Genomic DNA, 27,492 nt, shown 5'->3' on the forward strand with positions numbered 1-27,492 from the left:
CTTACACCGAGTTCACTTCCAGTTATCCCTAGACAAACTTTCCACGAAAACTTGTCACAAATCTAGAAGAACAATGAGCAGAAACCGGACACGTGCTTTGAGTCTTCACACACAAAACTAAAAGGCAGTCCACAAAAAAAACCCAGAGAATACAGTGGACTTTGCAAAATCAAAGATATCTACTGTGGGAAAGACCTCATTACAAAAGCAAAAGACAGGTCATACATCGCGAGACGAATGAGTGGAAACACAAAGCTTATCAAGGATGTGTCTCCAAACAGACAAAGAACGCCAACACAACAAGCCTGTGAAAACTAGGGAAAGGTCTGAAGGGACACCAGACGGAGGAAGACACACACAGAGTATCCCGGATGATGTCCAGCACTGAGGGCCTGAAGAAACAACAGTCTAGTTGCACCCCCTCAGGCCTGTGTGACCGTGGATGAGGCCTCTGTTTCCCGGTGGCTCTGAGACATGGACAGGGAGGAAGGGGAAGAGAAGTCACTTGCATTTCTAATACTCACAGCAAAGTCTTCCAATGAGAAGGGAATTATCACCCCCACTGACAATGCCATTCACTGAAGTGATATCCACGAGTCCATCTACCCCAGAAGGGAAGGATGGACCTGTTCTCACAAAACGGCGAGAGATGGAAGGAGGAAGATCAAGCCCACACCAATCACTGGAAAGAGAAGCTGTGCTCAGGGCTTGAAAGAATTCCTACTGGGAAAATCATGTCACAGCCCCACATGGCAATCCACAGCTTCCGTGCTATTCCTCCCAAAATGCCAATGCATTTTCGCACCGAACAAAGAATTGCAAAAGGGGTACGGAAACAGAAAAGAGCCTACATTGTCAATACAATCCGACGAAAAAGCCCCGATACGGACATCCAAGGTTGTGTGAAAGGAAATTAGACGACCAAACTAGGATCCTCAGGAGAGTATCGGAGAAGGCAATGGCGACCCACTCCAGTACTCTTGCCTGGAAAATGTCCTGGACGGAGGAGCCTGGTAGGCTACAGGCCATGGGGTCTTGCAGAGTCAGACACGACTGAAGTGACTTAGCCGCAGCAGCAGCAGCAGGACAGTATGCTATTGGGAATACAACAACACACACAGATCCAGATCGATGGAATAAAGTTGAGGGTCCAGAAACAAACCCCAGCATCCATGGTCAACTCATCTCTGACACAGACGGTGAGAATATCCAAATGGGAACAAGAAAGCCTCTTCAATCAATGTCCATGGGAAAACCAGACAGCTACATCTGAAGAACGCTATTGGGTTTGATCTCATACCACCTCAATATCGGGGAAAAACCTCACCCTAAAGACTGATGTCATGAGATAGCTAGAAAGAAGCGTAGGTCAAAGGCTCCTTAACATCAGAGTCTCCTTGCCATTTGCTGGGCGGAGGTCGAAATGGGTCTCTTCAAGTAAGGGAAAGAGGTAAACGAAGTACACCACTGGGTTTCCATCCAATGGAACCTATTCACAACAGAGAGGCTAAGCATTCACAAATGCAAAAGATAGGAAACGGAACACGAGAGACTCCTTGCAAGTGGTGTATCTGAGAAGGGGTTCATATGGAAAGAGACGAAGAATGCACAGCACTCAGATTCCAAGAAACACCACCACCACCCTTGACCCTTCCCCCATGACCAACTCTGACCTAAAGCCTTTCTCTCCCTCTAACCTATCCCTAAAACATAACCCTCATCTAATCATATACATGTGCATCCCTAGCATCCATCCATCCATCCACACACGAGAGAGAAAGAGGAAGACACAGACGGAATTGAGAAAGGAAAAGAGAGGGACACAGCCAGAGAGAGACACGGAACCAAAGAGAGGAAAGGAGTCGATGGTCCAGACTATTCCTCAATCTGTCTCGAAGGTAGAAGCAATGACAGCGCCCTTCCACCCCAGAAGGGGGAAAAGGACGGAAGGTTTGGAGAGGAAAAGACAAGAACGCAGGGAGCCATTAGAAGCTCAGCCACCCGCAGAAGCCGAGCTGGGACCCTTGAACAGAATCTCAATGGAAACAGAGGACCAGAAAGTTGGCTACTCTTTTCTATAAGAGAGGGAGACCTTCGAGTCTTCCTTTCGGTCCTCCAACTTGGATGCGGGGTCTCAAAACAGTCAGGAGGGGGAGTGCCTTTTCCTGGGTTCCACGGCGCATCCAGGCCTCGTTCTGCCCCATTCTGTGCTGTGTCAGCCCTGGATGGAATCTTTCTTTCTGAAGTCTCAGCGCACAAGCTCCACGTGATATCGGCCCCAGGTGGAAAGGCATGGAGCTGCTCGTAGGCCGACAGACCTAGGAAGCAGATGGGAGAATGACCCCCACTCTGCAGATGGAGAGACTGGGGCAACCCTGAGGGGCATATGCTTGTCCAGGGCCACACCACTTATGAGAAGAAGGAGCCTGGTCTGAGAGCAGCATGGTCCTCGGAGCTCAGGCCCTGGCTGAACCCAGGCCTCCCCAGGGCTGTGGGCTGGGCCGTGTGGGTGTCATTGTGCCTGCACATGGCCTAAGGGGGGTGGTCGAGCAGTCAGAAACCCAGAGATTCCCTTGGGAAGTTTTGAGGAAGGGACCTCAGCACGAACCCCAGGAAATGATGTCACCTGCCGGCAACAGAACCCAACAGAACCCGCAATCCGGGTATCCAGGCCTCCAGAGCGGAGAGGAGCCCCCAGCCAGATCACTTGCTGCCAAGATGTTCTGCTGTTTGCCCCTGCCCAGAGGCCGGGGCCTCAGGAGAGCTCACAGGCAGTGTGCGTGGGCACCCTGTCGACGTTGGCTCAGGACACCCCCGAGAGGCCTCTGGCCCTTTGCCCGGAGAAACAGAAAGGTAACACGGGGAGCCCCAGGCCGGGCCAGGCCACCTCTCCCATGCCACCCGGAAACACCGGGTCCTTTGCCTGTGTGTGGGGATGCGGGTTTCTCGGGCTGTGTCTCCCTCAAGGAAGCCCAGGCGGATGTGGGGTCAGAAGCCTGTGGACAAGTTGTGCCCACACCCCAGGGGAGAGCAGGCTGGGCGGGATGGGGAGAGTGTGGGCAGCGCCGACCGGCCAGGCTGACCTCACACCCTCAGATGGGTCTCTTTCCTCCCGGGTGGGGATCTGAGCAGACACACGTCTCTGACCCTTCTGGGAAGAGAAGTTCGAGCAGGCAGAAGCAGCGGCTCCACTGGCCAGGCCCAGCTCGGAAAACTCCCAGCATGGCTGGCTGACGGTCACTGTCGTTGCAGAGCTTCCCACGTGATGAGGCCGAGGACGGGGACACCCCATCCAGCTCCCAGAGGGAGGGGTCGGAGCACCACCCGCCCGCCCGTGAGGCCCAGTGCAGGCTCCAGGTCAGCGTGCCCACGGAGGCATCAGCCCCACCGGGGGAGACGCGGAGGTGGGGAAGGCCTGCTGCCGAGACACCGCCCAGGATACAGCCGGCGGCCCAGTCTGAGGCTTCCACGGAGCTCAGCACACCCGGCTCCGACCCAGAGTCCAGAGAACCCCGGCCTCTGAGGCACCAGGAGGACCTGGAGCCCAGCACGCCACAGCACAGAGGTGAGGACGCTGGGGCTGGTGCACGGGAGTGTGTGGGGAGGGGTGCTGAGCTACACAGGGACGAGTCCTCGAAAGCTGCTGCTGGGCCTGCAGCAAGCGCTGGCCTCACACCCCCCGCCCCCCATCTTGCACACTTCAGTCCCAAAAGACATCTGACGCTGGGTATTCTTTGGGAACCTCTTGGAAGGTTTCTGTCCCGGGGTACGCACATGCCAAGGCTGGCCTGTGGGCAAACTTTGCTTCTCCCCCAGCTCTAGCACTGGCCTCCAACTGGAACCAGGCTCCACTTCCCAGACCTGTCCCCACACAGGTGGTGGCTCCAGGTGCAGGACCCAGGGATCCACCGAGGGCAGATGGAGAAGCGAGACTTGCCCTCGCAGAGACACCAGGCCAGCTGGGTACTGGCCAGCACACCGGGCAGATCGGATCTCCGTGCCTGCAGGACCCCCAGCCCCAGGCACTGATGTCCCACCCCCTCAGCGAGAACCTCCACCTCCACGTGCACCTCTACCTGCTCGGGCTTTGGCAAGAGAACCCGAGGCAGAGGAAGAGTCACCGCCTCGGCAGGGAGAGCCTGCCCTGGCTCCCGCGCAACACCCAGACGCCCACGATGACTCACCCAGCCCTGCAGGGAGAAAGAGCCCCCGCTCTGGACAGAGACCCAGAGCCCTTACCGGAAACACCACGTCCAGGGGAGCGGTCGGCTCTGCAGCCTCCATCCCTGTCTGCTCACCGTGGATGCCGGCAACTCGGTCTGCCCCCAGGGGACATGGAGTTCCTTTCCCCTGAACTGCTTTGCATGTGGTTTGTTTCCACCTTTCTGGTGATGTTTTATTTTTTGTATGGTTTCCTGGATTTTTGTTGGTTAAGTTGGGATTAGTAAACTGTTTCATCATTGTTGCAATCTGGGAACACTGTTGTGTAACTCTGGTGATACTGTGTTACCATCACCACTTTGTAGTTTCAGACCCGTTCCATCTTTATGCCCCACCCCCCAACAAAGCCTGGATTCAAGGCAAGCACGCCCTGTTCATCCCTCCCCCCGATCCTGAACACAATTTCATCTTTTCTTTCTGCATTCCTTCCTATATTCTTGGTGTCCCCAATCAATGACTCTCAGCGAAATGACTGAAGGAGTGTTTTTCGGACTCTCCACCTACTGTAAGACTCCATTGGTGAGTTCTCATTTTTATGTCATTTGAACTAGCCTTTGATAGCTGAAAGGACGGTGTACGTCCTTTCAAGATACCATGTGCCAAACGAAGCCCTTTTGGCAACTGCCATCATTATCTCCAGGCAGGCATTGCTGTTTGAAGGGTGACATCTCAGCCAGAAGGCAGAGGCTGAGCTCCTCTTGTTGCACCAGCTCCCAAAAGAAGCCAAGAAAGGGAGCTGGAACAACAAACCACCCCCATGCCCAGGAAAGCGTTCTTCATGACAGAAGGCTAGAAAATGACCCAACATCCTTGTGGCCCAGAACCACTCTAGAAAATCACTGTTCCATAAAAAAGAGAAACACATGGGAAGTTCCAAGGAGAGGCAATGCCCATGGCCAGTGTACTTGAGAGACGGCCTGACCGCTCCGGGGAAGACACGCACCGACGGAACCCCTTGGGAAACAGCAGTGATAGTCCTCACCGTCGTAAGGGTTTCCTCTGGGGACAACCTGCCCTGGGCACCACACGAGGGAGCAGACCGGCTTCTCTTCTTCTGCCCCCACACCATTCACTCATGAAGGCAGCTCAGGTGTTCTCATGCCCTGCCTGCCTGCCTGCCTGGCTCATCCGTGAGCTGTGACCACCTCCAGGGTAGGACTCCACCTTTTCCTCTCTGTGTACCGTGAATCTGCACACAGTGGGCTTTCAGAACCTTAGGAGACTTGAGCCATTCCCACTCGAGCCAGAACCCTCCCCAGGAAGGAAAACAGCTGTGGAGTCATTTTGGCCCCAGCACTGGTTCCGAAAGCCTGGCGGCTCCTACAGCCTCTACGGTGTGAAGAGGGAGGTCCCTTTTGACAGAGCTTTCCGGCTCTCAGATCTAAGCTGTTGTTTCACTGTCAGCTGTGTCTCTTCCGTTGCAGCCAGGTGGGCCACGCTGCTCCAAAGGAGCTCACAAGCTGAGTTTCAAGGGAGGACAGGGATGGCTACAACGTGCTGCAAACTGAGTGAGGGTCCCCACAATCCTCAGCAAAGGTCTGTGGTGTGCAAGTGGGGAGTAGAGGGCCCCCAAGTTCCAAAGGAAGGGAGGTAGTCGGGAGCTAAAGCCCTTGGCTGCTGTGGTAGCAGCTGCAGATGGCAGCCCGTCCACAGTGCACTTCAAATGAGGTCATATGAGCGGGACTCTGGAAATGGCTCCGAAATCGAGAGAAAGGGGTCAGGGTATGTGGGAATCCGGCGGGGGTGGGGGGTGGATGAAGGAAGGTGTCCCTCCTCTCTCCAGTGCAATTTGGTTTGGTGAGTCTCAAAGCTACCAGATGGCACTTCCCAAGTCAGGCCCCCGCAGGAATCAGGGTGGGCTGCCTGCCTCGGGCCCTGCCACAGGGACAAGCCACACCAGTGGCCTCCCTGAGCTCCAATGGCCGGATCTGGGGGGTTCTGTCTGGGTGCACACCTCCTTGCTGTGGCCAAGTTCCCCCCTTCTCTGAGCACCAGCTTCATCCTCTCGAATGAGGACATCAATTGCTACCTTGGCACGTTACTCTCTTCATCCTGTGAAGACTCATTAGGCTTATCCTACAATTACTAGCTGGCCCGAAGAGATATCTCCTGAATCCAGCTTAAGCTGGAGTCTCCCAGGCTCATCTGGCATGTCTTCCCTGAAGTCTGCCAAAACCCACACCCTTGCATTTCCAGGGACTCCCCTTAGCCAGCTGGGCAGAAAACCCAGCATGCTTCAAACAAGCTGACAGACAAGCGGGAGAGGACTCACGGGCAGACGGCTTCCCTCAGGTCTCGGGTGGAGCTCTGGGACCACAGCAGCAACGGGCCATCCCAGCCCCTGGGCTCAGCAGCGCCCTCATTCTCAGGCCGGCGGCTCTGCCCTGAGGGGAGCAGGAACGTCACCAACTGCCGCAGGCGGACCTCAAGCCCCTCCCACTGCTGGAGCCTGACCTCCCCCGGCCCCACCCCTTCCCCTACCCCAGCAGGACGAGAGCTCGTCTTCCCCTGGCTTCCAACGTGAGGCCCGGCCCTGGGCCCCGATTGGGCACTGCCCCAGCCCGGAGCCAATCACAGTGGCCAGGGAGGTGGAACGCACCGATTGGCCAGGGCCAGGTCATGTGACCATACTCCCCAGGAAACTCAAAGATTACCAAGGTTCTCTAAGAAACCAATGAACAAAATTATCCACTAAAGGCAAACCATAATTTTTAATGAGGCCAATGTCACAGAAAAAAAAAATGCTCCACAATAAACTGCTCAAGGAAGCTACTAAATAAACTTTCAGAAAAGTTTAGTAGTTTTTTTTTTTTTTTTTAAATAGGGTGACGGAGAGCTATACCTTTCCCATCTATGTGAATTTAGGTTTAAACTAGATTTCCCTTGGCTATTATATAAGACAAAAAAACCCACATCACCCACTTTCACTCCCCCCCACCCCCAAAATGTGTTTTAATCTATTGAATTTTTGTGTCCTCAGTTGTGTCTGATTCACGGCAACTCACCAACTCTACACAGCCAGGCTCTTCCGTCCATGGAATTCAGGGCAATTTTTTCTGTCCCAGTAAATGCCCACCCTGGGTGATCCAAAGGCAAGGGCTCCGAGGCTCCTGAGAGACTAACTCCTTTCAGCTGAGCACAGAGCTGGCTCCTCACTGGGATGCCTGTGGCCTGGGGCTCCCAGAGGGGAGAGCAGCACTCGCCCCACCGTGTGGTCACTGCTGGAAGTGCAGGCTGCTCCTCACTCCCCCTTGACAGTGTCCCTGAGGGCAGAACAGTGTGAATCGAATCAAGGTGGAAATGCAAACTCCAATGCAACCAACCTTCCCACAAGATCTCCAAAACCACTCAGGAACAGGGAATTGGAAACTGCAGGGGATGACATGAATGGAGATGGAGACTTGACACCTTACACCGAGTTCACTTCCAGTTATCCCTAGACAAACTTTCCATGAAAACTTGTCACAAATCTAGAAGAACAATGAGCAGAAACCGGACACGTGCTTTGAGTCTTCACACACAAAACTAAAAGGCAGTCCACAAAAAAAAACCCAGAGAATACAGTGGACTTTGCAAAATCAAAGATATCTACTGTGGGAAAGACCTCATTACAAAAGCAAAAGACAGGTCATACATCGCGAGACGAATGAGTGGAAACACAAAGCTTATCAAGGATGTGTCTCCAAACAGACAAAGAACGCCAACACAACAAGCCTGTGAAAACTAGGGAAAGGTCTGAAGGGACACCAGACGGAGGAAGACACACACAGAGTATCCCGGATGATGTCCAGCACTGAGGGCCTGAAGAAACAACAGTCTAGTTGCACCCCCTCAGGCCTGTGTGACCGTGGATGAGGCCTCTGTTTCCCGGTGGCTCTGAGACATGGACAGGGAGGAAGGGGAAGAGAAGTCACTTGCATTTCTAATACTCACAGCAAAGTCTTCCAATGAGAAGGGAATTATCACCCCCACTGACAATGCCATTCACTGAAGTGATATCCACGAGTCCATCTACCCCAGAAGGGAAGGATGGACCTGTTCTCACAAAACGGCGAGAGATGGAAGGAGGAAGATCAAGCCCACACCAATCACTGGAAAGAGAAGCTGTGCTCAGGGCTTGAAAGAATTCCTACTGGGAAAATCATGTCACAGCCCCACATGGCAATCCACAGCTTCCATGCTATTCCTCCCAAAATGCCAATGCATTTTCGCACCGAACAAAGAATTGCAAAAGGGGTACGGAAACAGAAAAGAGCCTACATTGTCAATACAATCCGACGAAAAAGCCCCGATACGGACATCCAAGGTTGTGTGAAAGGAAATTAGACGACCAAACTAGGATCCTCAGGAGAGTATCGGAGAAGGCAATGGCGACCCACTCCAGTACTCTTGCCTGGAAAATGTCCTGGACGGAGGAGCCTGGTAGGCTACAGGCCATGGGGTCTTGCAGAGTCAGACACGACTGAAGTGACTTAGCCGCAGCAGCAGCAGCAGGACAGTATGCTATTGGGAATACAACAACACACACAGATCCAGATCGATGGAATAAAGTTGAGGGTCCAGAAACAAACCCCAGCATCCATGGTCAACTCATCTCTGACACAGACGGTGAGAATATCCAAATGGGAACAAGAAAGCCTCTTCAATCAATGTCCATGGGAAAACCAGACAGCTACATCTGAAGAACGCTATTGGGTTTGATCTCATACCACCTCAATATCGGGGAAAAACCTCACCCTAAAGACTGATGTCATGAGATAGCTAGAAAGAAGCGTAGGTCAAAGGCTCCTTAACATCAGAGTCTCCTTGCCATTTGCTGGGCGGAGGTCGAAATGGGTCTCTTCAAGTAAGGGAAAGAGGTAAACGAAGTACACCACTGGGTTTCCATCCAATGGAACCTATTCACAACAGAGAGGCTAAGCATTCACAAATGCAAAAGATAGGAAACGGAACACGAGAGACTCCTTGCAAGTGGTGTATCTGAGAAGGGGTTCATATGGAAAGAGACGAAGAATGCACAGCACTCAGATTCCAAGAAACACCACCACCACCCTTGACCCTTCCCCCATGACCAACTCTGACCTAAAGCCTTTCTCTCCCTCTAACCTATCCCTAAAACATAACCCTCATCTAATCATATACATGTGCATCCCTAGCATCCATCCATCCATCCACACACGAGAGAGGAAGAGGAAGACACAGACGGAATTGAGAAAGGAAAAGAGAGGGACACAGCCAGAGAGAGACACGGAACCAAAGAGAGGAAAGGAGTCGATGGTCCAGACTATTCCTCAATCTGTCTCGAAGGTAGAAGCAATGACAGCGCCCTTCCACCCCAGAAGGGGGAAAAGGACGGAAGGTTTGGAGAGGAAAAGACAAGAACGCAGGGAGCCATTAGAAGCTCAGCCACCCGCAGAAGCCGAGCTGGGACCCTTGAACAGAATCTCAATGGAAACAGAGGACCAGAAAGTTGGCTACTCTTTTCTATAAGAGAGGGAGACCTTCGAGTCTTCCTTTCGGTCCTCCAACTTGGATGCGGGGTCTCAAAACAGTCAGGAGGGGGAGTGCCTTTTCCTGGGTTCCACGGCGCATCCAGGCCTCGTTCTGCCCCATTCTGTGCTGTGTCAGCCCTGGATGGAATCTTTCTTTCTGAAGTCTCAGCGCACGAGCTCCACGTGATATCGGCCCCAGGTGGAAAGGCATGGAGCTGCTCGTAGGCCGACAGACCTAGGAAGCAGATGGGAGAATGACCCCCACTCTGCAGATGGAGAGACTGGGGCAACCCTGAGGGGCATATGCTTGTCCAGGGCCACACCACTTATGAGAAGAAGGAGCCTGGTCTGAGAGCAGCATGGTCCTCGGAGCTCAGGCCCTGGCTGAACCCAGGCCTCCCCAGGGCTGTGGGCTGGGCCGTGTGGGTGTCATTGTGCCTGCACATGGCCTAAGGGGGGTGGTCGAGCAGTCAGAAACCCAGAGATTCCCTTGGGAAGTTTTGAGGAAGGGACCTCAGCACGAACCCCAGGAAATGATGTCACCTGCCGGCAACAGAACCCAACAGAACCCGCAATCCGGGTATCCAGGCCTCCAGAGCGGAGAGGAGCCCCCAGCCAGATCACTTGCTGCCAAGATGTTCTGCTGTTTGCCCCTGCCCAGAGGCCGGGGCCTCAGGAGAGCTCACAGGCAGTGTGCGTGGGCACCCTGTCGACGTTGGCTCAGGACACCCCCGAGAGGCCTCTGGCCCTTTGCCCGGAGAAACAGAAAGGTAACACGGGGAGCCCCAGGCCGGGCCAGGCCACCTCTCCCATGCCACCCGGAAACACCGGGTCCTTTGCCTGTGTGTGGGGATGCGGGTTTCTCGGGCTGTGTCTCCCTCAAGGAAGCCCAGGCGGATGTGGGGTCAGAAGCCTGTGGACAAGTTGTGCCCACACCCCAGGGGAGAGCAGGCTGGGCGGGATGGGGAGAGTGTGGGCAGCGCCGACCGGCCAGGCTGACCTCACACCCTCAGATGGGTCTCTTTCCTCCCGGGTGGGGATCTGAGCAGACACACGTCTCTGACCCTTCTGGGAAGAGAAGTTCGAGCAGGCAGAAGCAGCGGCTCCACTGGCCAGGCCCAGCTCGGAAAACTCCCAGCATGGCTGGCTGACGGTCACTGTCGTTGCAGAGCTTCCCACGTGATGAGGCCGAGGACGGGGACACCCCATCCAGCTCCCAGAGGGAGGGGTCGGAGCACCACCCGCCCGCCCGTGAGGCCCAGTGCAGGCTCCAGGTCAGCGTGCCCACGGAGGCATCAGCCCCACCGGGGGAGACGCGGAGGTGGGGAAGGCCTGCTGCCGAGACACCGCCCAGGATACAGCCGGCGGCCCAGTCTGAGGCTTCCACGGAGCTCAGCACACCCGGCTCCGACCCAGAGTCCAGAGAACCCCGGCCTCTGAGGCACCAGGAGGACCTGGAGCCCAGCACGCCACAGCACAGAGGTGAGGACGCTGGGGCTGGTGCACGGGAGTGTGTGGGGAGGGGTGCTGAGCTACACAGGGACGAGTCCTCGAAAGCTGCTGCTGGGCCTGCAGCAAGCGCTGGCCTCACACCCCCCGCCCCCCATCTTGCACACTTCAGTCCCAAAAGACATCTGACGCTGGGTATTCTTTGGGAACCTCTTGGAAGGTTTCTGTCCCGGGGTACGCACATGCCAAGGCTGGCCTGTGGGCAAACTTTGCTTCTCCCCCAGCTCTAGCACTGGCCTCCAACTGGAACCAGGCTCCACTTCCCAGACCTGTCCCCACACAGGTGGTGGCTCCAGGTGCAGGACCCAGGGATCCACCGAGGGCAGATGGAGAAGCGAGACTTGCCCTCGCAGAGACACCAGGCCAGCTGGGTACTGGCCAGCACACCGGGCAGATCGGATCTCCGTGCCTGCAGGACCCCCAGCCCCAGGCACTGATGTCCCACCCCCTCAGCGAGAACCTCCACCTCCACGTGCACCTCTACCTGCTCGGGCTTTGGCAAGAGAACCCGAGGCAGAGGAAGAGTCACCGCCTCGGCAGGGAGAGCCTGCCCTGGCTCCCGCGCAACACCCAGACGCCCACGATGACTCACCCAGCCCTGCAGGGAGAAAGAGCCCCCGCTCTGGACAGAGACCCAGAGCCCTTACCGGAAACACCACGTCCAGGGGAGCGGTCGGCTCTGCAGCCTCCATCCCTGTCTGCTCACCGTGGATGCCGGCAACTCGGTCTGCCCCCAGGGGACATGGAGTTCCTTTCCCCTGAACTGCTTTGCATGTGGTTTGTTTCCACCTTTCTGGTGATGTTTTATTTTTTGTATGGTTTCCTGGATTTTTGTTGGTTAAGTTGGGATTAGTAAACTGTTTCATCATTGTTGCAATCTGGGAACACTGTTGTGTAACTCTGGTGATACTGTGTTACCATCACCACTTTGTAGTTTCAGACCCGTTCCATCTTTATGCCCCACCCCCCAACAAAGCCTGGATTCAAGGCAAGCACGCCCTGTTCATCCCTCCCCCCGATCCTGAACACAATTTCATCTTTTCTTTCTGCATTCCTTCCTATATTCTTGGTGTCCCCAATCAATGACTCTCAGCGAAATGACTGAAGGAGTGTTTTTCGGACTCTCCACCTACTGTAAGACTCCATTGGTGAGTTCTCATTTTTATGTCATTTGAACTAGCCTTTGATAGCTGAAAGGACGGTGTACGTCCTTTCAAGATACCATGTGCCAAACGAAGCCCTTTTGGCAACTGCCATCATTATCTCCAGGCAGGCATTGCTGTTTGAAGGGTGACATCTCAGCCAGAAGGCAGAGGCTGAGCTCCTCTTGTTGCACCAGCTCCCAAAAGAAGCCAAGAAAGGGAGCTGGAACAACAAACCACCCCCATGCCCAGGAAAGCGTTCTTCATGACAGAAGGCTAGAAAATGACCCAACATCCTTGTGGCCCAGAACCACTCTAGAAAATCACTGTTCCATAAAAAAGAGAAACACATGGGAAGTTCCAAGGAGAGGCAATGCCCATGGCCAGTGTACTTGAGAGACGGCCTGACCGCTCCGGGGAAGACACGCACCGACGGAACCCCTTGGGAAACAGCAGTGATAGTCCTCACCGTCGTAAGGGTTTCCTCTGGGGACAACCTGCCCTGGGCACCACACGAGGGAGCAGACCGGCTTCTCTTCTTCTGCCCCCACACCATTCACTCATGAAGGCAGCTCAGGTGTTCTCATGCCCTGCCTGCCTGCCTGCCTGGCTCATCCGTGAGCTGTGACCACCTCCAGGGTAGGACTCCACCTTTTCCTCTCTGTGTACCGTGAATCTGCACACAGTGGGCTTTCAGAACCTTAGGAGACTTGAGCCATTCCCACTCGAGCCAGAACCCTCCCCAGGAAGGAAAACAGCTGTGGAGTCATTTTGGCCCCAGCACTGGTTCCGAAAGCCTGGCGGCTCCTACAGCCTCTACGGTGTGAAGAGGGAGGTCCCTTTTGACAGAGCTTTCCGGCTCTCAGATCTAAGCTGTTGTTTCACTGTCAGCTGTGTCTCTTCCGTTGCAGCCAGGTGGGCCACGCTGCTCCAAAGGAGCTCACAAGCTGAGTTTCAAGGGAGGACAGGGATGGCTACAACGTGCTGCAAACTGAGTGAGGGTCCCCACAATCCTCAGCAAAGGTCTGTGGTGTGCAAGTGGGGAGTAGAGGGCCCCCAAGTTCCAAAGGAAGGGAGGTAGTCGGGAGCTAAAGCCCTTGGCTGCTGTGGTAGCAGCTGCAGATGGCAGCCCGTCCACAGTGCACTTCAAATGAGGTCATATGAGCGGGACTCTGGAAATGGCTCCGAAATCGAGAGAAAGGGGTCAGGGTATGTGGGAATCCGGCGGGGGTGGGGGGTGGATGAAGGAAGGTGTCCCTCCTCTCTCCAGTGCAATTTGGTTTGGTGAGTCTCAAAGCTACCAGATGGCACTTCCCAAGTCAGGCCCCCGCAGGAATCAGGGTGGGCTGCCTGCCTCGGGCCCTGCCACAGGGACAAGCCACACCAGTGGCCTCCCTGAGCTCCAATGGCCGGATCTGGGGGGTTCTGTCTGGGTGCACACCTCCTTGCTGTGGCCAAGTTCCCCCCTTCTCTGAGCACCAGCTTCATCCTCTCGAATGAGGACATCAATTGCTACCTTGGCACGTTACTCTCTTCATCCTGTGAAGACTCATTAGGCTTATCCTACAATTACTAGCTGGCCCGAAGAGATATCTCCTGAATCCAGCTTAAGCTGGAGTCTCCCAGGCTCATCTGGCATGTCTTCCCTGAAGTCTGCCAAAACCCACACCCTTGCATTTCCAGGGACTCCCCTTAGCCAGCTGGGCAGAAAACCCAGCATGCTTCAAACAAGCTGACAGACAAGCGGGAGAGGACTCACGGGCAGACGGCTTCCCTCAGGTCTCGGGTGGAGCTCTGGGACCACAGCAGCAACGGGCCATCCCAGCCCCTGGGCTCAGCAGCGCCCTCATTCTCAGGCCGGCGGCTCTGCCCTGAGGGGAGCAGGAACGTCACCAACTGCCGCAGGCGGACCTCAAGCCCCTCCCACTGCTGGAGCCTGACCTCCCCCGGCCCCACCCCTTCCCCTACCCCAGCAGGACGAGAGCTCGTCTTCCCCTGGCTTCCAACGTGAGGCCCGGCCCTGGGCCCCGATTGGGCACTGCCCCAGCCCGGAGCCAATCACAGTGGCCAGGGAGGTGGAACGCACCGATTGGCCAGGGCCAGGTCATGTGACCATACTCCCCAGGAAACTCAAAGATTACCAAGGTTCTCTAAGAAACCAATGAACAAAATTATCCACTAAAGGCAAACCATAATTTTTAATGAGGCCAATGTCACAGAAAAAAAAAATGCTCCACAATAAACTGCTCAAGGAAGCTACTAAATAAACTTTCAGAAAAGTTTAGTAGTTTTTTTTTTTTTTTTAAATAGGGTGACGGAGAGCTATACCTTTCCCATCTATGTGAATTTAGGTTTAAACTAGATTTCCCTTGGCTATTATATAAGACAAAAAAACCCACATCACCCACTTTCACTCCCCCCCACCCCCAAAATGTGTTTTAATCTATTGAATTTTTGTGTCCTCAGTTGTGTCTGATTCACGGCAACTCACCAACTCTACACAGCCAGGCTCTTCCGTCCATGGAATTCAGGGCAATTTTTTCTGTCCCAGTAAATGCCCACCCTGGGTGATCCAAAGGCAAGGGCTCCGAGGCTCCTGAGAGACTAACTCCTTTCAGCTGAGCACAGAGCTGGCTCCTCACTGGGATGCCTGTGGCCTGGGGCTCCCAGAGGGGAGAGCAGCACTCGCCCCACCGTGTGGTCACTGCTGGAAGTGCAGGCTGCTCCTCACTCCCCCTTGACAGTGTCCCTGAGGGCAGAACAGTGTGAATCGAATCAAGGTGGAAATGCAAACTCCAATGCAACCAACCTTCCCACAAGATCTCCAAAACCACTCAGGAACAGGGAATTGGAAACTGCAGGGGATGACATGAATGGAGATGGAGACTTGACACCTTACACCGAGTTCACTTCCAGTTATCCCTAGACAAACTTTCCATGAAAACTTGTCACAAATCTAGAAGAACAATGAGCAGAAACCGGACACGTGCTTTGAGTCTTCACACACAAAACTAAAAGGCAGTCCACAAAAAAAAACCCAGAGAATACAGTGGACTTTGCAAAATCAAAGATATCTACTGTGGGAAAGACCTCATTACAAAAGCAAAAGACAGGTCATACATCGCGAGACGAATGAGTGGAAACACAAAGCTTATCAAGGATGTGTCTCCAAACAGACAAAGAACGCCAACACAACAAGCCTGTGAAAACTAGGGAAAGGTCTGAAGGGACACCAGACGGAGGAAGACACACACAGAGTATCCCGGATGATGTCCAGCACTGAGGGCCTGAAGAAACAACAGTCTAGTTGCACCCCCTCAGGCCTGTGTGACCGTGGATGAGGCCTCTGTTTCCCGGTGGCTCTGAGACATGGACAGGGAGGAAGGGGAAGAGAAGTCACTTGCATTTCTAATACTCACAGCAAAGTCTTCCAATGAGAAGGGAATTATCACCCCCACTGACAATGCCATTCACTGAAGTGATATCCACGAGTCCATCTACCCCAGAAGGGAAGGATGGACCTGTTCTCACAAAACGGCGAGAGATGGAAGGAGGAAGATCAAGCCCACACCAATCACTGGAAAGAGAAGCTGTGCTCAGGGCTTGAAAGAATTCCTACTGGGAAAATCATGTCACAGCCCCACATGGCAATCCACAGCTTCCATGCTATTCCTCCCAAAATGCCAATGCATTTTCGCACCGAACAAAGAATTGCAAAAGGGGTACGGAAACAGAAAAGAGCCTACATTGTCAATACAATCCGACGAAAAAGCCCCGATACGGACATCCAAGGTTGTGTGAAAGGAAATTAGACGACCAAACTAGGATCCTCAGGAGAGTATCGGAGAAGGCAATGGCGACCCACTCCAGTACTCTTGCCTGGAAAATGTCCTGGACGGAGGAGCCTGGTAGGCTACAGGCCATGGGGTCTTGCAGAGTCAGACACGACTGAAGTGACTTAGCCGCAGCAGCAGCAGCAGGACAGTATGCTATTGGGAATACAACAACACACACAGATCCAGATCGATGGAATAAAGTTGAGGGTCCAGAAACAAACCCCAGCATCCATGGTCAACTCATCTCTGACACAGACGGTGAGAATATCCAAATGGGAACAAGAAAGCCTCTTCAATCAATGTCCATGGGAAAACCAGACAGCTACATCTGAAGAACGCTATTGGGTTTGATCTCATACCACCTCAATATCGGGGAAAAACCTCACCCTAAAGACTGATGTCATGAGATAGCTAGAAAGAAGCGTAGGTCAAAGGCTCCTTAACATCAGAGTCTCCTTGCCATTTGCTGGGCGGAGGTCGAAATGGGTCTCTTCAAGTAAGGGAAAGAGGTAAACGAAGTACACCACTGGGTTTCCATCCAATGGAACCTATTCACAACAGAGAGGCTAAGCATTCACAAATGCAAAAGATAGGAAACGGAACACGAGAGACTCCTTGCAAGTGGTGTATCTGAGAAGGGGTTCATATGGAAAGAGACGAAGAATGCACAGCACTCAGATTCCAAGAAACACCACCACCACCCTTGACCCTTCCCCCATGACCAACTCTGACCTAAAGCCTTTCTCTCCCTCTAACCTATCCCTAAAACATAACCCTCATCTAATCATATACATGTGCATCCCTAGCATCCATCCATCCATCCACACACGAGAGAGAAAGAGGAAGACACAGACGGAATTGAGAAAGGAAAAGAGAGGGACACAGCCAGAGAGAGACACGGAACCAAAGAGAGGAAAGGAGTCGATGGTCCAGACTATTCCTCAATCTGTCTCGAAGGTAGAAGCAATGACAGCGCCCTTCCACCCCAGAAGGGGGAAAAGGACGGAAGGTTTGGAGAGGAAAAGACAAGAACGCAGGGAGCCATTAGAAGCTCAGCCACCCGCAGAAGCCGAGCTGGGACCCTTGAACAGAATCTCAATGGAAACAGAGGACCAGAAAGTTGGCTACTCTTTTCTATAAGAGAGGGAGACCTTCGAGTCTTCCTTTCGGTCCTCCAACTTGGATGCGGGGTCTCAAAACAGTCAGGAGGGGGAGTGCCTTTTCCTGGGTTCCACGGCGCATCCAGGCCTCGTTCTGCCCCATTCTGTGCTGTGTCAGCCCTGGATGGAATCTTTCTTTCTGAAGTCTCAGCGCACGAGCTCCACGTGATATCGGCCCCAGGTGGAAAGGCATGGAGCTGCTCATAGGCCGACAGACCTAGGAAGCAGATGGGAGAATGACCCCCACTCTGCAGATGGAGAGACTGGGGCAACCCTGAGGGGCATATGCTTGTCCAGGGCCACACCACTTATGAGAAGAAGGAGCCTGGTCTGAGAGCAGCATGGTCCTCGGAGCTCAGGCCCTGGCTGAACCCAGGCCTCCCCAGGGCTGTGGGCTGGGCCGTGTGGGTGTCATTGTGCCTGCACATGGCCTAAGGGGGGTGGTCGAGCAGTCAGAAACCCAGAGATTCCCTTGGGAAGTTTTGAGGAAGGGACCTCAGCACGAACCCCAGGAAATGATGTCACCTGCCGGCAACAGAACCCAACAGAACCCGCAATCCGGGTATCCAGGCCTCCAGAGCGGAGAGGAGCCCCCAGCCAGATCACTTGCTGCCAAGATGTTCTGCTGTTTGCCCCTGCCCAGAGGCCGGGGCCTCAGGAGAGCTCACAGGCAGTGTGCGTGGGCACCCTGTCGACGTTGGCTCAGGACACCCCCGAGAGGCCTCTGGCCCTTTGCCCGGAGAAACAGAAAGGTAACACGGGGAGCCCCAGGCCGGGCCAGGCCACCTCTCCCATGCCACCCGGAAACACCGGGTCCTTTGCCTGTGTGTGGGGATGCGGGTTTCTCGGGCTGTGTCTCCCTCAAGGAAGCCCAGGCGGATGTGGGGTCAGAAGCCTGTGGACAAGTTGTGCCCACACCCCAGGGGAGAGCAGGCTGGGCGGGATGGGGAGAGTGTGGGCAGCGCCGACCGGCCAGGCTGACCTCACACCCTCAGATGGGTCTCTTTCCTCCCGGGTGGGGATCTGAGCAGACACACGTCTCTGACCCTTCTGGGAAGAGAAGTTCGAGCAGGCAGAAGCAGCGGCTCCACTGGCCAGGCCCAGCTCGGAAAACTCCCAGCATGGCTGGCTGACGGTCACTGTCGTTGCAGAGCTTCCCACGTGATGAGGCCGAGGACGGGGACACCCCATCCAGCTCCCAGAGGGAGGGGTCGGAGCACCACCCGCCCGCCCGTGAGGCCCAGTGCAGGCTCCAGGTCAGCGTGCCCACGGAGGCATCAGCCCCACCGGGGGAGACGCGGAGGTGGGGAAGGCCTGCTGCCGAGACACCGCCCAGGATACAGCCGGCGGCCCAGTCTGAGGCTTCCACGGAGCTCAGCACACCCGGCTCCGACCCAGAGTCCAGAGAACCCCGGCCTCTGAGGCACCAGGAGGACCTGGAGCCCAGCACGCCACAGCACAGAGGTGAGGACGCTGGGGCTGGTGCACGGGAGTGTGTGGGGAGGGGTGCTGAGCTACACAGGGACGAGTCCTCGAAAGCTGCTGCTGGGCCTGCAGCAAGCGCTGGCCTCACACCCCCCGCCCCCCATCTTGCACACTTCAGTCCCAAAAGACATCTGACGCTGGGTATTCTTTGGGAACCTCTTGGAAGGTTTCTGTCCCGGGGTACGCACATGCCAAGGCTGGCCTGTGGGCAAACTTTGCTTCTCCCCCAGCTCTAGCACTGGCCTCCAACTGGAACCAGGCTCCACTTCCCAGACCTGTCCCCACACAGGTGGTGGCTCCAGGTGCAGGACCCAGGGATCCACCGAGGGCAGATGGAGAAGCGAGACTTGCCCTCGCAGAGACACCAGGCCAGCTGGGTACTGGCCAGCACACCGGGCAGATCGGATCTCCGTGCCTGCAGGACCCCCAGCCCCAGGCTCTGATGTCCCACCCCCTCAGCGAGAACCTCCACCTCCACGTGCACCTCTACCTGCTCGGGCTTTGGCAAGAGAACCCGAGGCAGAGGAAGAGTCACCGCCTCGGCAGGGAGAGCCTGCCCTGGCTCCCGCGCAACACCCAGACGCCCACGATGACTCACCCAGCCCTGCAGGGAGAAAGAGCCCCCGCTCTGGACAGAGACCCAGAGCCCTTACCGGAAACACCACGTCCAGGGGAGCGGTCGGCTCTGCAGCCTCCATCCCTGTCTGCTCACCGTGGATGCCGGCAACTCGGTCTGCCCCCAGGGGACATGGAGTTCCTTTCCCCTGAACTGCTTTGCATGTGGTTTGTTTCCACCTTTCTGGTGATGTTTTATTTTTTGTATGGTTTCCTGGATTTTTGTTGGTTAAGTTGGGATTAGTAAACTGTTTCATCATTGTTGCAATCTGGGAACACTGTTGTGTAACTCTGGTGATACTGTGTTACCATCACCACTTTGTAGTTTCAGACCCGTTCCATCTTTATGCCCCACCCCCCAACAAAGCCTGGATTCAAGGCAAGCACGCCCTGTTCATCCCTCCCCCCGATCCTGAACACAATTTCATCTTTTCTTTCTGCATTCCTTCCTATATTCTTGGTGTCCCCAATCAGTGACTCTCAGCGAAATGACTGAAGGAGTGTTTTTCGGACTCTCCACCTACTGTAAGACTCCATTGGAGAGTTCTCATTTTTATGTCATTTGAACTAGCCTTTGATAGCTGAAAGGACGGTGTACGTCCTTTCAAGATACCATGTGCCAAACGAAGCCCTTTTGGCAACTGCCATCATTATCTCCAGGCAGGCATTGCTGTTTGAAGGGTGACATCTCAGCCAGAAGGCAGAGGCTGAGCTCCTCTTGTTGCACCAGCTCCCAAAAGAAGCCAAGAAAGGGAGCTGGAACAACAAACCACCCCCATGCCCAGGAAAGCGTTCTTCATGACAGAAGGCTAGAAAATGACCCAACATCCTTGTGGCCCAGAACCACTCTAGAAAATCACTGTTCCATAAAAAAGAGAAACACATGGGAAGTTCCAAGGAGAGGCAATGCCCATGGCCAGTGTACTTGAGAGACGGCCTGACCGCTCCGGGGAAGACACGCACCGACGGAACCCCTTGGGAAACAGCAGTGATAGTCCTCACCGTCGTAAGGGTTTCCTCTGGGGACAACCTGCCCTGGGCACCACACGAGGGAGCAGACCGGCTTCTCTTCCTCTGCCCCCACACCATTCACTCATGAAGGCAGCTCAGGTGTTCTCATGCCCTGCCTGCCTGCCTGCCTGGCTCATCCGTGAGCTGTGACCACCTCCAGGGTAGGACTCCACCTTTTCCTCTCTGTGTACCGTGAATCTGCACACAGTGGGCTTTCAGAACCTTAGGAGACTTGAGCCATTCCCGCTCGAGCCAGAACCCTCCCCAGGAAGGAAAACAGCTGTGGAGTCATTTTGGCCCCAGCACTGGTTCCGAAAGCCTGGCGGCTCCTACAGCCTCTACGGTGTGAAGAGGGAGGTCCCTTTTGACAGAGCTTTCCGGCTCTCAGATCTAAGCTGTTGTTTCACTGTCAGCTGTGTCTCTTCCGTTGCAGCCAGGTGGGCCACGCTGCTCCAAAGGAGCTCACAAGCTGAGTTTCAAGGGAGGACAGGGATGGCTACAACGTGCTGCAAACTGAGTGAGGGTCCCCACAATCCTCAGCAAAGGTCTGTGGTGTGCAAGTGGGGAGTAGAGGGCCCCCAAGTTCCAAAGGAAGGGAGGTAGTCGGGAGCTAAAGCCCTTGGCTGCTGTGGTAGCAGCTGCAGATGGCAGCCCGTCCACAGTGCACTTCAAATGAGGTCATATGAGCGGGACTCTGGAAATGGCTCCGAAATCGAGAGAAAGGGGTCAGGGTATGTGGGAATCCGGCGGGGGTGGGGGGTGGATGAAGGAAGGTGTCCCTCCTCTCTCCAGTGCAATTTGGTTTGGTGAGTCTCAAAGCTACCAGATGGCACTTCCCAAGTCAGGCCCCCGCAGGAATCAGGGTGGGCTGCCTGCCTCGGGCCCTGCCACAGGGACAAGCCACACCAGTGGCCTCCCTGAGCTCCAATGGCCGGATCTGGGGGGTTCTGTCTGGGTGCACACCTCCTTGCTGTGGCCAAGTTCCCCCCTTCTCTGAGCACCAGCTTCATCCTCTCGAATGAGGACATCAATTGCTACCTTGGCACGTTACTCTCTTCATCCTGTGAAGACTCATTAGGCTTATCCTACAATTACTAGCTGGCCCGAAGAGATATCTCCTGAATCCAGCTTAAGCTGGAGTCTCCCAGGCTCATCTGGCATGTCTTCCCTGAAGTCTGCCAAAACCCACACCCTTGCATTTCCAGGGACTCCCCTTAGCCAGCTGGGCAGAAAACCCAGCATGCTTCAAACAAGCTGACAGACAAGCGGGAGAGGACTCACGGGCAGACGGCTTCCCTCAGGTCTCGGGTGGAGCTCTGGGACCACAGCAGCAACGGGCCATCCCAGCCCCTGGGCTCAGCAGCGCCCTCATTCTCAGGCCGGCGGCTCTGCCCTGAGGGGAGCAGGAACGTCACCAACTGCCGCAGGCGGACCTCAAGCCCCTCCCACTGCTGGAGCCTGACCTCCCCCGGCCCCACCCCTTCCCCTACCCCAGCAGGACGAGAGCTCGTCTTCCCCTGGCTTCCAACGTGAGGCCCGGCCCTGGGCCCCGATTGGGCACTGCCCCAGCCCGGAGCCAATCACAGTGGCCAGGGAGGTGGAACGCACCGATTGGCCAGGGCCAGGTCATGTGACCATACTCCCCAGGAAACTCAAAGATTACCAAGGTTCTCTAAGAAACCAATGAACAAAATTATCCACTAAAGGCAAACCATAATTTTTAATGAGGCCAATGTCACAGAAAAAAAAAATGCTCCACAATAAACTGCTCAAGGAAGCTACTAAATAAACTTTCAGAAAAGTTTAGTAGTTTTTTTTTTTTTTTAAATAGGGTGACGGAGAGCTATACCTTTCCCATCTATGTGAATTTAGGTTTAAACTAGATTTCCCTTGGCTATTATATAAGACAAAAAAACCCACATCACCCACTTTCACTCCCCCCCACCCCCAAAATGTGTTTTAATCTATTGAATTTTTGTGTCCTCAGTTGTGTCTGATTCACGGCAACTCACCAACTCTACACAGCCAGGCTCTTCCGTCCATGGAATTCAGGGCAATTTTTTCTGTCCCAGTAAATGCCCACCCTGGGTGATCCAAAGGCAAGGGCTCCGAGGCTCCTGAGAGACTAACTCCTTTCAGCTGAGCACAGAGCTGGCTCCTCACTGGGATGCCTGTGGCCTGGGGCTCCCAGAGGGGAGAGCAGCACTCGCCCCACCGTGTGGTCACTGCTGGAAGTGCAGGCTGCTCCTCACTCCCCCTTGACAGTGTCCCTGAGGGCAGAACAGTGTGAATCGAATCAAGGTGGAAATGCAAACTCCAATGCAACCAACCTTCCCACAAGATCTCCAAAACCACTCAGGAACAGGGAATTGGAAACTGCAGGGGATGACATGAATGGAGATGGAGACTTGACACCTTACACCGAGTTCACTTCCAGTTATCCCTAGACAAACTTTCCATGAAAACTTGTCACAAATCTAGAAGAACAATGAGCAGAAACCGGACACGTGCTTTGAGTCTTCACACACAAAACTAAAAGGCAGTCCACAAAAAAAACCCAGAGAATACAGTGGACTTTGCAAAATCAAAGATATCTACTGTGGGAAAGACCTCATTACAAAAGCAAAAGACAGGTCATACATCGCGAGACGAATGAGTGGAAACACAAAGCTTATCAAGGATGTGTCTCCAAACAGACAAAGAACGCCAACACAACAAGCCTGTGAAAACTAGGGAAAGGTCTGAAGGGACACCAGACGGAGGAAGACACACACAGAGTATCCCGGATGATGTCCAGCACTGAGGGCCTGAAGAAACAACAGTCTAGTTGCACCCCCTCAGGCCTGTGTGACCGTGGATGAGGCCTCTGTTTCCCGGTGGCTCTGAGACATGGACAGGGAGGAAGGGGAAGAGAAGTCACTTGCATTTCTAATACTCACAGCAAAGTCTTCCAATGAGAAGGGAATTATCACCCCCACTGACAATGCCATTCACTGAAGTGATATCCACGAGTCCATCTACCCCAGAAGGGAAGGATGGACCTGTTCTCACAAAACAGCGAGAGATGGAAGGAGGAAGATCAAGCCCACACCAATCACTGGAAAGAGAAGCTGTGCTCAGGGCTTGAAAGAATTCCTACTGGGAAAATCATGTCACAGCCCCACATGGCAATCCACAGCTTCCGTGCTATTCCTCCCAAAATGCCAATGCATTTTCGCACCGAACAAAGAATTGCAAAAGGGGTACGGAAACAGAAAAGAGCCTACATTGTCAATACAATCCGACGAAAAAGCCCCGATACGGACATCCAAGGTTGTGTGAAAGGAAATTAGACGACCAAACTAGGATCCTCAGGAGAGTATCGGAGAAGGCAATGGCGACCCACTCCAGTACTCTTGCCTGGAAAATGTCCTGGACGGAGGAGCCTGGTAGGCTACAGGCCATGGGGTCTTGCAGAGTCAGACACGACTGAAGTGACTTAGCCGCAGCAGCAGCAGCAGGACAGTATGCTATTGGGAATACAACAACACACACAGATCCAGATCGATGGAATAAAGTTGAGGGTCCAGAAACAAACCCCAGCATCCATGGTCAACTCATCTCTGACACAGACGGTGAGAATATCCAAATGGGAACAAGAAAGCCTCTTCAATCAATGTCCATGGGAAAACCAGACAGCTACATCTGAAGAACGCTATTGGGTTTGATCTCATACCACCTCAATATCGGGGAAAAACCTCACCCTAAAGACTGATGTCATGAGATAGCTAGAAAGAAGCGTAGGTCAAAGGCTCCTTAACATCAGAGTCTCCTTGCCATTTGCTGGGCGGAGGTCGAAATGGGTCTCTTCAAGTAAGGGAAAGAGGTAAACGAAGTACACCACTGGGTTTCCATCCAATGGAACCTATTCACAACAGAGAGGCTAAGCATTCACAAATGCAAAAGATAGGAAACGGAACACGAGAGACTCCTTGCAAGTGGTGTATCTGAGAAGGGGTTCATATGGAAAGAGACGAAGAATGCACAGCACTCAGATTCCAAGAAACACCACCACCACCCTTGACCCTTCCCCCATGACCAACTCTGACCTAAAGCCTTTCTCTCCCTCTAACCTATCCCTAAAACATAACCCTCATCTAATCATATACATGTGCATCCCTAGCATCCATCCATCCATCCACACACGAGAGAGAAAGAGGAAGACACAGACGGAATTGAGAAAGGAAAAGAGAGGGACACAGCCAGAGAGAGACACGGAACCAAAGAGAGGAAAGGAGTCGATGGTCCAGACTATTCCTCAATCTGTCTCGAAGGTAGAAGCAATGACAGCGCCCTTCCACCCCAGAAGGGGGAAAAGGACGGAAGGTTTGGAGAGGAAAAGACAAGAACGCAGGGAGCCATTAGAAGCTCAGCCACCCGCAGAAGCCGAGCTGGGACCCTTGAACAGAATCTCAATGGAAACAGAGGACCAGAAAGTTGGCTACTCTTTTCTATAAGAGAGGGAGACCTTCGAGTCTTCCTTTCGGTCCTCCAACTTGGATGCGGGGTCTCAAAACAGTCAGGAGGGGGAGTGCCTTTTCCTGGGTTCCACGGCGCATCCAGGCCTCGTTCTGCCCCATTCTGTGCTGTGTCAGCCCTGGATGGAATCTTTCTTTCTGAAGTCTCAGCGCACGAGCTCCACGTGATATCGGCCCCAGGTGGAAAGGCATGGAGCTGCTCGTAGGCCGACAGACCTAGGAAGCAGATGGGAGAATGACCCCCACTCTGCAGATGGAGAGACTGGGGCAACCCTGAGGGGCATATGCTTGTCCAGGGCCACACCACTTATGAGAAGAAGGAGCCTGGTCTGAGAGCAGCATGGTCCTCGGAGCTCAGGCCCTGGCTGAACCCAGGCCTCCCCAGGGCTGTGGGCTGGGCCGTGTGGGTGTCATTGTGCCTGCACATGGCCTAAGGGGGGTGGTCGAGCAGTCAGAAACCCAGAGATTCCCTTGGGAAGTTTTGAGGAAGGGACCTCAGCACGAACCCCAGGAAATGATGTCACCTGCCGGCAACAGAACCCAACAGAACCCGCAATCCGGGTATCCAGGCCTCCAGAGCGGAGAGGAGCCCCCAGCCAGATCACTTGCTGCCAAGATGTTCTGCTGTTTGCCCCTGCCCAGAGGCCGGGGCCTCAGGAGAGCTCACAGGCAGTGTGCGTGGGCACCCTGTCGACGTTGGCTCAGGACACCCCCGAGAGGCCTCTGGCCCTTTGCCCGGAGAAACAGAAAGGTAACACGGGGAGCCCCAGGCCGGGCCAGGCCACCTCTCCCATGCCACCCGGAAACACCGGGTCCTTTGCCTGTGTGTGGGGATGCGGGTTTCTCGGGCTGTGTCTCCCTCAAGGAAGCCCAGGCGGATGTGGGGTCAGAAGCCTGTGGACAAGTTGTGCCCACACCCCAGGGGAGAGCAGGCTGGGCGGGATGGGGAGAGTGTGGGCAGCGCCGACCGGCCAGGCTGACCTCACACCCTCAGATGGGTCTCTTTCCTCCCGGGTGGGGATCTGAGCAGACACACGTCTCTGACCCTTCTGGGAAGAGAAGTTCGAGCAGGCAGAAGCAGCGGCTCCACTGGCCAGGCCCAGCTCGGAAAACTCCCAGCATGGCTGGCTGACGGTCACTGTCGTTGCAGAGCTTCCCACGTGATGAGGCCGAGGACGGGGACACCCCATCCAGCTCCCAGAGGGAGGGGTCGGAGCACCACCCGCCCGCCCGTGAGGCCCAGTGCAGGCTCCAGGTCAGCGTGCCCACGGAGGCATCAGCCCCACCGGGGGAGACGCGGAGGTGGGGAAGGCCTGCTGCCGAGACACCGCCCAGGATACAGCCGGCGGCCCAGTCTGAGGCTTCCACGGAGCTCAGCACACCCGGCTCCGACCCAGAGTCCAGAGAACCCCGGCCTCTGAGGCACCAGGAGGACCTGGAGCCCAGCACGCCACAGCACAGAGGTGAGGACGCTGGGGCTGGTGCACGGGAGTGTGTGGGGAGGGGTGCTGAGCTACACAGGGACGAGTCCTCGAAAGCTGCTGCTGGGCCTGCAGCAAGCGCTGGCCTCACACCCCCCGCCCCCCATCTTGCACACTTCAGTCCCAAAAGACATCTGACGCTGGGTATTCTTTGGGAACCTCTTGGAAGGTTTCTGTCCCGGGGTACGCACATGCCAAGGCTGGCCTGTGGGCAAACTTTGCTTCTCCCCCAGCTCTAGCACTGGCCTCCAACTGGAACCAGGCTCCACTTCCCAGACCTGTCCCCACACAGGTGGTGGCTCCAGGTGCAGGACCCAGGGATCCACCGAGGGCAGATGGAGAAGCGAGACTTGCCCTCGCAGAGACACCAGGCCAGCTGGGTACTGGCCAGCACACCGGGCAGATCGGATCTCCGTGCCTGCAGGACCCCCAGCCCCAGGCACTGATGTCCCACCCCCTCAGCGAGAACCTCCACCTCCACGTGCACCTCTACCTGCTCGGGCTTTGGCAAGAGAACCCGAGGCAGAGGAAGAGTCACCGCCTCGGCAGGGAGAGCCTGCCCTGGCTCCCGCGCAACACCCAGACGCCCACGATGACTCACCCAGCCCTGCAGGGAGAAAGAGCCCCCGCTCTGGACAGAGACCCAGAGCCCTTACCGGAAACACCACGTCCAGGGGAGCGGTCGGCTCTGCAGCCTCCATCCCTGTCTGCTCACCGTGGATGCCGGCAACTCGGTCTGCCCCCAGGGGACATGGAGTTCCTTTCCCCTGAACTGCTTTGCATGTGGTTTGTTTCCACCTTTCTGGTGATGTTTTATTTTTTGTATGGTTTCCTGGATTTTTGTTGGTTAAGTTGGGATTAGTAAACTGTTTCATCATTGTTGCAATCTGGGAACACTGTTGTGTAACTCTGGTGATACTGTGTTACCATCACCACTTTGTAGTTTCAGACCCGTTCCATCTTTATGCCCCACCCCCCAACAAAGCCTGGATTCAAGGCAAGCACGCCCTGTTCATCCCTCCC

At 54.9% G+C, this 27,492-nt stretch overlaps 4 protein-coding genes and 1 long non-coding RNA gene across 8 annotated transcripts in view; 4 read left to right on the forward strand and 1 right to left on the reverse strand.

Annotated features, from left to right (window-relative positions):
* Nucleotides 1-812: 812 nt before the first annotated feature.
* On the forward strand, nt 813-6,606 carry LOC145527459 (uncharacterized). 2 transcript variants are annotated; one of them, XM_081545513.1, is made up of 3 exons: nt 813-2,853; nt 3,253-3,565; nt 3,817-6,606. In XM_081545513.1, exons 1-3 carry the CDS (start codon nt 2,443-2,445, stop codon nt 4,443-4,445), a joined length of 1,353 nt encoding a protein of 450 aa, XP_081401639.1. In that variant the 5' UTR covers nt 813-2,442; the 3' UTR covers nt 4,446-6,606. The 2 variants fall into 2 exon arrangements, with proteins under 2 accessions (XP_081401639.1, XP_081401640.1); XM_081545514.1 differs by having other exon boundaries at nt 3,876-4,469.
* Nucleotides 4,395-27,492, reverse strand: part of LOC145527614 (uncharacterized) — a 43,397-nt gene continuing 20,299 nt past the window's right edge. Inside the window, exons 9-17 of the long non-coding RNA XR_014069776.1 lie at nt 24,979-25,204; nt 22,484-22,741; nt 21,753-21,864; nt 17,352-17,577; nt 14,856-15,113; nt 14,124-14,235; nt 9,723-9,948; nt 7,227-7,484; nt 4,395-6,605 (exon numbers count right to left, since the gene is read on the reverse strand). This is a non-coding gene — a long non-coding RNA (uncharacterized LOC145527614). The remainder of the gene's footprint in view (nt 6,606-7,226; nt 7,485-9,722; nt 9,949-14,123; nt 14,236-14,855; nt 15,114-17,351; nt 17,578-21,752; nt 21,865-22,483; nt 22,742-24,978; nt 25,205-27,492) is intronic.
* On the forward strand, nt 7,029-14,236 carry LOC145527460 (uncharacterized). 2 transcript variants are annotated; one of them, XM_081545515.1, is made up of 3 exons: nt 7,029-10,483; nt 10,883-11,195; nt 11,447-14,236. In XM_081545515.1, exons 1-3 carry the CDS (start codon nt 10,073-10,075, stop codon nt 12,073-12,075), a joined length of 1,353 nt encoding a protein of 450 aa, XP_081401641.1. In that variant the 5' UTR covers nt 7,029-10,072; the 3' UTR covers nt 12,076-14,236. The 2 variants fall into 2 exon arrangements, with proteins under 2 accessions (XP_081401641.1, XP_081401644.1); XM_081545518.1 differs by having other exon boundaries at nt 11,506-12,099.
* LOC145527527 (uncharacterized) lies at nt 17,927-21,865 on the forward strand. The gene is made up of 3 exons (XM_081545624.1): nt 17,927-18,112; nt 18,512-18,824; nt 19,076-21,865. The coding sequence occupies exons 1-3, from the start codon at nt 17,978-17,980 to the stop codon at nt 19,702-19,704; spliced, it is 1,077 nt and encodes a 358-aa protein (XP_081401750.1). The 5' UTR covers nt 17,927-17,977; the 3' UTR covers nt 19,705-21,865.
* Nucleotides 24,125-27,355, forward strand: LOC145527455 (uncharacterized). Of its 2 annotated transcripts, none has more exons than XM_081545505.1 (3): nt 24,125-25,739; nt 26,139-26,451; nt 26,703-27,355. In XM_081545505.1, exons 1-3 carry the CDS (start codon nt 25,329-25,331, stop codon nt 27,329-27,331), a joined length of 1,353 nt encoding a protein of 450 aa, XP_081401631.1. In that variant the 5' UTR covers nt 24,125-25,328; the 3' UTR covers nt 27,332-27,355. The 2 variants fall into 2 exon arrangements, with proteins under 2 accessions (XP_081401631.1, XP_081401632.1); XM_081545506.1 differs by having other exon boundaries at nt 26,762-27,355.

The sequence above is a fragment of the Giraffa tippelskirchi genome, chromosome 11 (assembly GCF_054371585.1).
Source record: "Giraffa tippelskirchi isolate mGirTip1 chromosome 11, T2T-mGirTip1v1.2.pri, whole genome shotgun sequence".
Taxonomy (NCBI): Eukaryota; Metazoa; Chordata; class Mammalia; order Artiodactyla; family Giraffidae; genus Giraffa; species Giraffa tippelskirchi.

Coding starts and splice junctions, on each gene's coding strand:
- LOC145527459 (XM_081545513.1), top strand. CDS start 2,443: ATGGTCCTCGGAGCTCAGGCCCTGGCTGAACCCAGGCCTCCCCAGGGC. Junction 2,854..3,252: donor TTGCCCGGAGAAACAGAAAG/GTAACACGGGGA, acceptor CTGTCGTTGCAG/AGCTTCCCACGTGATGAGGC. Junction 3,566..3,816: donor CAGCACGCCACAGCACAGAG/GTGAGGACGCTG, acceptor CTTCTCCCCCAG/CTCTAGCACTGGCCTCCAAC.
- LOC145527460 (XM_081545515.1), top strand. CDS start 10,073: ATGGTCCTCGGAGCTCAGGCCCTGGCTGAACCCAGGCCTCCCCAGGGC. Junction 10,484..10,882: donor TTGCCCGGAGAAACAGAAAG/GTAACACGGGGA, acceptor CTGTCGTTGCAG/AGCTTCCCACGTGATGAGGC. Junction 11,196..11,446: donor CAGCACGCCACAGCACAGAG/GTGAGGACGCTG, acceptor CTTCTCCCCCAG/CTCTAGCACTGGCCTCCAAC.
- LOC145527527 (XM_081545624.1), top strand. CDS start 17,978: ATGTTCTGCTGTTTGCCCCTGCCCAGAGGCCGGGGCCTCAGGAGAGCT. Junction 18,113..18,511: donor TTGCCCGGAGAAACAGAAAG/GTAACACGGGGA, acceptor CTGTCGTTGCAG/AGCTTCCCACGTGATGAGGC. Junction 18,825..19,075: donor CAGCACGCCACAGCACAGAG/GTGAGGACGCTG, acceptor CTTCTCCCCCAG/CTCTAGCACTGGCCTCCAAC.
- LOC145527455 (XM_081545505.1), top strand. CDS start 25,329: ATGGTCCTCGGAGCTCAGGCCCTGGCTGAACCCAGGCCTCCCCAGGGC. Junction 25,740..26,138: donor TTGCCCGGAGAAACAGAAAG/GTAACACGGGGA, acceptor CTGTCGTTGCAG/AGCTTCCCACGTGATGAGGC. Junction 26,452..26,702: donor CAGCACGCCACAGCACAGAG/GTGAGGACGCTG, acceptor CTTCTCCCCCAG/CTCTAGCACTGGCCTCCAAC.